The 9,041-nt window shown below is 36.3% G+C and overlaps 1 protein-coding gene across 1 annotated transcript in view; it reads left to right on the plus strand.

Moving 5' to 3' along the window:
- Positions 1-867: 867 nt before the first annotated feature.
- Positions 868-9,041, plus strand: part of LOC107550741 (xaa-Pro aminopeptidase 2-like) — a 9,898-nt gene continuing 1,724 nt past the window's right edge. Inside the window, exons 1-18 of the mRNA XM_016232107.1 lie at positions 868-970; positions 2,064-2,127; positions 2,276-2,380; positions 2,589-2,675; positions 3,098-3,241; positions 3,964-4,065; positions 4,168-4,249; positions 4,329-4,530; positions 5,471-5,560; positions 6,018-6,127; positions 6,649-6,726; positions 6,855-6,926; positions 7,028-7,088; positions 7,188-7,257; positions 7,416-7,520; positions 8,023-8,082; positions 8,161-8,237; positions 8,375-8,464. Coding sequence (XP_016087593.1) covers positions 917-970; positions 2,064-2,127; positions 2,276-2,380; positions 2,589-2,675; positions 3,098-3,241; positions 3,964-4,065; positions 4,168-4,249; positions 4,329-4,530; positions 5,471-5,560; positions 6,018-6,127; positions 6,649-6,726; positions 6,855-6,926; positions 7,028-7,088; positions 7,188-7,257; positions 7,416-7,520; positions 8,023-8,082; positions 8,161-8,237; positions 8,375-8,464 — 1,653 coding nt within the window. The 5' untranslated portion in view covers positions 868-916. The remainder of the gene's footprint in view (positions 971-2,063; positions 2,128-2,275; positions 2,381-2,588; positions 2,676-3,097; positions 3,242-3,963; positions 4,066-4,167; positions 4,250-4,328; positions 4,531-5,470; positions 5,561-6,017; positions 6,128-6,648; positions 6,727-6,854; positions 6,927-7,027; positions 7,089-7,187; positions 7,258-7,415; positions 7,521-8,022; positions 8,083-8,160; positions 8,238-8,374; positions 8,465-9,041) is intronic.

The following is a 9,041-nucleotide window of genomic DNA, read 5'->3' on the forward strand; positions in this document are numbered from 1 at the left end:
GTGAACTGCTCACACAGCCTTATCATTTAAAGGGTTAGTTCTCCCAAAAATGAAAATTCTGTCATTAATAACTCACCCTCATGTGGTTCTAAACCCGTAAGACCTCCGTTCATCTTCGGAACACAAATTAAGATATTTTTGATTAATTCTGAGAGCTCTCTGACCCTCCCATAGACCGCAATGTAATTACCACGATCAAGGTCCAGTAATGTAGCAAGGAGATCGGTAAAATAATCCATGTGACATCAGGGGTTCAACCGTAATTTGACGAAGCTAAGAGAATACTTTTTGTGCCCGAAGAAAACGAAAACAATGTATCCGTGTCACGCAGCTGACACAGAATAGCATACGCTGTTTACGTTTAGTGGATAATCTCCAAAATGGAGCCAGGGTGACGCGGAGGAGACGAATTGTTGAATAAAGTCATTATTTTTGTTTTTTTGCATACAAAAAGTATTCTCTTAGCTTCGTCAAATTACGGTTGTACCCCTTAGGTCACATGGATTATTTTACTGATCTACTTGTTACGTTTCTGGACCTTGATCGTGGTAATTACATTGCTGTTTATGTGAGGGTCAAAGAGCTCTCAGAATGCATCAAAAATATCTTAATTTGTGTTCCGAAGACGAACGGAGGTCTTATGGGTTTAGAATGACATGAGGGTGAGTAATTGATGACAGAATTTTCATTTTTGGGTGAACTAACCCTTTAAACTAAGTGTTTTTATATGGGTTGAGTTTCGAATTATGGGTTGAAAAGTGAATTTGTGATATTTAACATTTGTGGATTGTGGATAACTTAATGAATTCAGAATAATTTTGATGCAGTATATTTAAATGATTCATTCTGGTTGCTCCAGTATTTGCCACCAACAGCTGTAAACACGACTCTGAGGCTTCGTGATCTGAGAGCATCCATGATCCCCTTGAACATCTCAGCCTACATCATCCCAGCCACAGATGCTCATCTGGTAACTTCTAAAGACTGTCAGAAATGAACTTTTATATTAAGAGGCAATACTGGTCCCCTGGAATTTATATTTCTTTTCTTTTAACTAACCATATAAAATCACAAACCATGCCATACACTGATATCAAAGAAGTCTAAATAATTTCTAATATTTTAACAATTATGATTTCTATAAAATCAACAAAAATAATAATAATTTTTTTTGTGCCCCTATTATGGGTAATGAAAGGTTCATATTTTGGTTTTGGAAGTCCCCAACAACAGGTTGACATGCATGCAAGGTCAAAAAACACTTTCATTGTCTTATAATATGCATTTATTTTTACCTTAATTGCTCAAGGACTCCCAAACGATTTGCTCAACGATTCATTTTTCCAAACCCCTCCTTTGCATGATGCTAATCTGCGGTGATTGGTCAGATTGGTCTCATTTTCATTTTATCATGCCTGTAATGCCTAATAAAGTAGTTTGTGAGCTCAGTGCTGCTTTGTGTACAGCCGTTACCGGGGAAAACGCTGTTTTTACCGCTCCAAAAGCGGCATCTAGTGGTAAAGAATGAATTTGCATTTTCATTCAGACCAACAGGAAAAGGCCAACAGGTGGGCGGGCAATATGCTAATGTTTCATGTTGACCTCAACATGACACGGCTTGGGATTCGTTTTAAAAACGACTCGTTTCAATGATTCAGAGTCGACTCTTTCTTTTGAGAGACAATAACTTTATACACGGTGCACTTTCAGATTTAAGACTTTGCAGGATGTTTTCATTCAATTAGAGCTGTTTTACACACTGCATGAAAGGTCATTTTCAAAAATCCATAATAGGGGCACTTTAAATGCACATTCTCTCTTAGGTCTGCAGAGACACCACATACTAAATCCAAAACTACTTGGCCTAGAATTAATAATATGAAATATATCAAATGATATACGAGATTAAAAATTATTCATCCCCAAATTTTAAATATTTGTTGTGTTTTTGTCAGTTTTGTAGGCATTTAATTTCTGACCCCCTAAACCTCCTCTTCTCTTTCAATCTTCTTCATTCTCAGACATTACCTTTGTGACGGTAACTGACTGTGGTTTTTTGGCAGAGTGAGTACATCGCCCCCAGAGATGCGAGGTTGGCCTGGATGTCTGGCTTCACTGGCTCCGCAGGTGTGTTTCACAGCCAACTGATCATAATATTGCTGTATCACCATGCATCATTCTCAGTCACATTATGTTTGTCACTTCTTTGGTCCCTGACAAACGGCCCACTCCTGTCTTCTGTTATAACTAACAAAAGTCTGTTTCTAAATTCTAGGAACAGCAGTAATTACTCAAAACAAGGCTGTTTTGTGGACAGATAGCCGCTACTGGATTCAGGCAGAGAGACAAATGGACTGTAACTGGGAGCTACTGCGAGATGGTGAGGAGCAATATGAGAGTAAAATTCATATTTTAAACTTGTCCAAATGAAGTTGAACATGTGGGTGAATGAATGTCTTAAAACATATATTTAAAGGATATTGAAAGATGTTATTCTATTGATTGCTGTGTAGAATTCTATTATTTGTCTGTTATTAATTCGATCTGAGTCTGTAACACTTTCCTGGTCTAACTCTACTGGATCACAGCCTCCATTCGCAGCATTACCAACTGGCTGATCCTAGAGATCCCTGAGGGAGATCAGGTGGGCTTTGACCCATTCCTCTTCTCTGTAGGTAAGCAAACAGAGCTAATAAAATACTTTATGTAAAATAAGTTTAAAAAGTGTGTGTTGTTTTCTGTTCTTTTTTTTGTTTTAAATGCTGTTCTTTTGAACTTTTTTTATTCATCAAAATAAAATAAAAAATTGAATAATGATAATACATTTTAAAATGTATTCAAATGGAAAACGTATATTAAATTGTATAATATTTCACAATATTGCTTATATATTTACTATTTTTATCAAATAAATGCAGCCTTGGTGAGACTAAGAGACTTCTTTCAAAAACATTTGTAAAAATGTTACTGAAGCAAGCTTTTGAATTGAAGTGTATATATAAACTATATTAAGATGATCACATAAGTAACAAATCTAATGACGAAGATTATCAAAATCAGTCGTGAATAATTTGGTCATTATTCTTTGCTGCTTTAGACATTTTTGACATCTACAACACCAACCTGGCTCCAGCTGGCCGGATCCTGAAGTCTATTCCTGATAACCTGGTGGATAAAATATGGACAAATCGACCTCCTCTGCCTCCTGATAACCCCACACACTTACCTGACAGTGTCATCGGTGTGTGCATGTCTTATCAGCATCACTTGACTGATAAGTACCAAGCGAATAGGGCAGAGTACCATAAGATCATGACAGACAGAGCAATAAAGCTCTGATTTAATCTTTAATGACTAGTGATATAACTTACAGTAATGACAGCTCACAGAGGGGATATTCTAGTTCATTCTGGTGCCAAGATAAAGTCAATGAGGCATGAATAAAGCCACAGTCAGCCTAAAAATAACTTCATGTTGGTCTAAAACTACAGTATATGGCATTTTTTTTCTGTGGGACTTAAAATGAGTTGTGCATTTTATTACTATTATCATTTATAAGTCCTCTGAATTCATATTATAGCTTTGTGTGAGGAACATGTAAATCTTTTTTCAGTGCTGTTTACTAATAATCTTCCTGCTGAGACTAAAGTGTTGAGTCAATGTAGTGAACTTGAGAACCAAATCAGTCTGATCTATGAATAAATCATTTTAAACCAAAAAAACACAATCATTTTGGTGAAGTAAAAAAGCTGATTCACTGAACAGATTTGATTCAAAATAGTGAATCTTTAACAAATCAGTCTTCTTTACATCTATGTTCCCTTTTATTGTAATTGCATAGGAAATGTTATTGTAAGGGTTAGTAAATGGTGACAGAATTCTCATTTTTGGGTGAACTGTTTCTTGAAGGTTTTGTTGTAATTCAAATTTACATTGTGCGTGTGTGTTTGTTTGGATGTTCAGAAAGGACCTGGCCAATGAAAGTAGATCAGATACGAGCCCAAATAAGTGACAATCCATACAAGCCCACCGCTGTGCTGCTTTCAGCTCTGGACGAGACCGCATGTAAGCACAAAACAGCACAACACAAAGCCATCTCATGCAGGAGAGTTTCTCTGAATTGTTCTGTAAAACTCTTGTCGGGCCAAATATTTTCTCTATTTTCAGGGCTGTTTAATCTACGAGGCAACGATATCCCTTTTAATCCATTCTTCTATTCTTACACTCTGCTGTCAATGGATGAGATATGGCAAGTTCCTCTGTTTCATATTAATAGCACTATACTTAGTTGGTGTGCTGTATAGTTTCTAACTAACCTCCTTCACCAGGCTCTTTGTGCACACTGAACGAATAACAGAAGAGTTGAAGGTGTACCTGAACACTACATGCTACCATTCCTATTGTGTGCAGCTGCTTGAGTACAGCTCTGTGCGCTCATACCTGCAGTCCTATCTACAGAGACCCAACATGAGAGTATGGGTGGGTACAGAGTACACCAACCAAGCCCTGTATGAGCTCATCACTCCTGAGGTAAGACCTGGATCCAAAATATAGACAACTAATATGTCTATGATAGCTTGGATGCTCAATTAAGGAGTCTCAGACTATCTGTTGGCTAAATATGGCTAAGATGATTCAGTCAAGCCCCTCAAGTGTTAATAATTGATTTTCACTTTTTGCATTTGGCCTTTAATGTTATCCTGTGCTTCTGTTCAAGAAGTGTTAAATAGTAGCCTAATTAATTTTTTCCCATATTACTTTTTAAAGGCTGAAACATAAATGTAAATATGGAACAAACAAGCCTCTGTGCTTGCATCTGTCAAAAAAGTTTAGTTATGCACATCTACATCAGGCACGTGTGACAAAATTAGATTGCTATAATCAGTGGAGCCAATGTTCTATTTTTGACACACTGCACAGCTATTTCAGCCACTTTATTTTGCCCCTCCTAGTCTGTCTGAAATGAAATTATTTTATTGACAGATATGTAAATAAATATATGGTGAACATTAAATTGGAGCCAATTTATGTTTTACTTATTGTGACTAGATGTGCTGTGATGTGCAAAACAAATTTGAATAAATGGATGGATGGAGGTGTGGATGGATGGGGTAGATAGATGGGTGAGTATATAGGTGGATGGATGGGTAGATAGATGGATAAATGGATGGATAAGTAGATTGGTGGATGGATGGATGAGTAGATTTGTGGACTGATGTATGGATGGTAGGTATGGATGGATGGATTAGATGGATGGATGGATGGATGGATGGATTAGATGGCTGGATGGATGGATGGTAGATACCAAGACGGATGGGTAGATAGATGGATGATTGATGGCTGGATGGCTGAATGGGTTGGGTGGATGGATGGATGGATCCTGACTGAAATTATAATTTCATAAGGTTGCTTGAGTCCCACAGTACAGGTGAAGATTTTACTGCTGATGAACATATCTTATGCCTTTAAGGACAAACTTCTGACAAGCACCTATTCTCCAGTACTGACCACAAAAGCAGTGAAAGATGCAACTGAGCAGCGTATTCTCAAAGAGGCTCATGTAAGAGAACACACACACATTCTCCCCTAATTACTTTTGTAAAGCAGTGATAACCCTGATGGACACTTTGTTGACTGATACCTGTTGTATTATCGTAATTTCTAGAATAAGGGGCACTTTATCACATCATAAAGCCACATTAGGAGGCCAGACGGACTCCATTCATTGCAGCATCAATGTCTTATCGCTCCTTATCGCACAACCTCCATCAAACATATTGGAACCTTTATTACTCATGGTGTTTGCTTGTATTCAGTGTTCTATTGACATATTTTGCAGAATTAGGTTTTTCAATCGAAAACAACTGCATTTGATAACATGCGTGGTTTATGGCCTAAAGCCAGACCTCTGTTGACTGCTTCAATTAATCCCCTCCGTCTGGCATCCGTCTGGTCTCAAGCAGGTGATTTTGTACTTCTCAGCCACGATGGGAGAACATCCATCCTTTTTCCCGCAGGTTAGGGATGCAGTCGCAGTCATGCAGCTTCTGATGTGGCTTGAGAAGAAAGTTCCAGAAGGAACAGAGAATGAACTTACAGCAGCACATTTTGTCGATCAGTGTCGCAGGTACAGAACAATGGAGCTAAACCCTCTTCACTGATACCACTCACATACAGTAAAACAGATGGTTTTTACCTGTATTGTTCATTTTTCAAGGCTATCGGTTCCAAAAGTATATGTACCATTCATTGATTTAAATTGTGCATTGCTTATTTGGTTTAATTGTACATTTATTTATTTATTTTATACGTATATACACATTAGTAATTTAATTCTTTACAGTGAATATGTAATTAAATGCTATTTCTAATTTTATTTAGTGTTTTCTTTTCAAAATATGCAATCAAATGCTATCAGAGCTTGTGGTAGGTTTGTCTTGGAAGACAATTATGGCTGAATTTTAGTATGAAAATGAACAGACTCTAGCACTCTATATTAACCATATTTCTATGCTTGCATTACAGGAATGACATTATTTGCACAAGTAGAACTTGTTCCTTCATCAAGGATGTTAAATTAGAAGATGTTTTACTTATGTAAACTTCCTTTTTCTTGAGAATCACAAACCCTTCACTGTGTTTCGGCAGCAAACAGAAGAACAGCAGAGGGCCGAGTTTTGAGACCATTTCTGCAAGTGGACCTAATGCTGCTCTTGCTCACTACAGGTATTGAATACTGTTCCTCTTCCCGCCAAATTATAATGTTTAGCTTTTCAGTCATTTTTCTTTGTTCTCTCTTGAATTATATTCATTATGTTTACTTATAACTACCTGGATTGTTCTTATTTTTACAGTCCATCTAATGAAACTGCAAGGAAGCTGTCAGTGGACGAGATGTATCTGGTTGACTCTGGAGGACAGTACCTGTGAGTTTCATAGTACTATTAGTACAAAGTTATGTTTGTGTGCAAAAAAAACAATACATAGCCAAGCTCATGCATGCATTCTGTCTGATTTATGTTAACAGTGATGGTACTACTGATATAACGCGTACTGTGCACTGGGGTAAACCCACTGACTTTCAAAAGGTATTGAATGGAAGGCATAGGGAGTTTCTAATGATGCAAAGCATAATAGGATGCTTATACTGAAAAGAAAACTGTTTTCTCCATGTCCTACTCCGATAGGAGGCCTACACAAGAGTGCTCATGGGAAATATTGAGATTTCAAGAGCCATCTTTCCTGCTGGAACTAGAGGTGAGGATTTCCTCATCTTCAATCGCAATCTCCTTTCAAGCGACCATGCCATGATACTTCCACAAGAGGGCGCCATATATACACAGCAGACTTCTCACAGTGACCACTACAAAACCTGTCAAGTGCTAACGGTTCAAGTGTTTTTATTCCCACCATAGGCGTGAACATGGAGATGCTGGGACGAAGAGCATTGTGGGAAGTTGGTTTAAATTATGGTCATGGCACAGGTCATGGTGTGGGCAACTACTTTGGAGTCCATGAATGTAAGTCTTACTCTGTAATGTGTTCATATATTTATTTCAGTAATCTTGTCATTTAAGTGCATTTGTGTTTATAACAATCATTTACAATTAAAATACACTAATATTTAAAAGTGTAGGGTCAGTAACTTTTGTTTTTAATTATCAAGGATGTATTATATTCATTAAAAGTGACAGTAAAGGCATTTATAATGTTACAAAAGATTTCCGTTTTAAAAAATCTTGTTCTTTTGAGATTTCTATTCAAAGAATCCTGGGGAAAAAATTGTAGCATTGACAATAATAAGAAATTGATAATAAATTGTTATATAATTAAAATATAAAACATTGTAACACTATTTCACAATATTACTGTTTTACCTTATTTTATTTATTTATTTATTTATTACAAATAAATGCAGCCTTGGTGAGAAAAACTTTTCAAAAACACACATATGCAGGTATATGTATATATAGAACATATGCTGTATCTCTTCATCTAAGGTCTCTGTTTTCTCTCTGATAGGGCCTGTGGGTTTTCAGTCCAATAATATTCCATTTCAAGAGGGGATGTTCACATCAATTGGTGAGGAATCATTAAGCAGCTCATTACGATTATCTTAGTTTGATAATTACGGTTATAAACTGACAAACTCTCCTCTAGAACCTGGTTATTACAAGGAGAATGACTTTGGTATAAGGATAGAGGACATTGCTGTCACTGTTCCAGCTACTACAAAGGTACATCCAACTAACTGAGGGTCCATAACTCTGTAAATCCACTGCAGTTAGCCAAGGGCAGTGCCTAAAGAAATATTAATATGTGCATTTTTTTCTTGCTTAAAATAAAAGTCCTCTTTTCCTGTTTTACTTTTAAGTATGGCAACAATTACTTGACATTTGAAACTGTCTCACTGGTGCCTTATGACAGAAAACTGATAAACACATCTCTTCTAAGTCCTGAGCAGGTATTGTAATAGTGATATTAAGTATTTATAACAAAATAATTTTTTGTTTTGTTTGTATCTTTGTAAAGCACTTTGCCAGAATGATTGGCAAATAAATGTGTGTGTGTGTGTGTGACCCTGGACCACAAAACCAGTCATAAGAGTCAATTTTTCAAAATTGAGATTTATAAATCATCTGAAAGCTGAATAAATAAGATTTCCATTGATGTATGGTTTGTTAGGACAATATTTGGCTGAGATGCAACTATTTGAAAATCTGGAATCTGATGGTGCAAAAAAAAATCTAAATATTAAGAAAATCGCCTTTAAAGTTGTCCAAATGAAGTTCTTAGCAATGCATATAACTAACCAAAAATTAAGTTTTAATATATTTACAGTAGGAAATGTGTAAAATATCTTCATGGAACATGATCTTTACTTAATACCCTAATGATTTTTGGCATAAAAGAAAAATCTATCATTTTGACCCATACAGTGTATTTTTGGCTATTGCTACAAATACACCCGTGCTACTTAAGACTGGTTTTGTGCTCCAGGGTGTGTGTGTGTGTGTGTGTATATATATATATATATATAT

The sequence above is a fragment of the Sinocyclocheilus grahami genome, unplaced genomic scaffold (genome assembly GCF_001515645.1).
Source record: "Sinocyclocheilus grahami isolate Dianchi unplaced genomic scaffold, SAMN03320097.WGS_v1.1 scaffold407.1, whole genome shotgun sequence".
Classification (NCBI taxonomy): domain Eukaryota; kingdom Metazoa; phylum Chordata; class Actinopteri; order Cypriniformes; family Cyprinidae; genus Sinocyclocheilus; species Sinocyclocheilus grahami.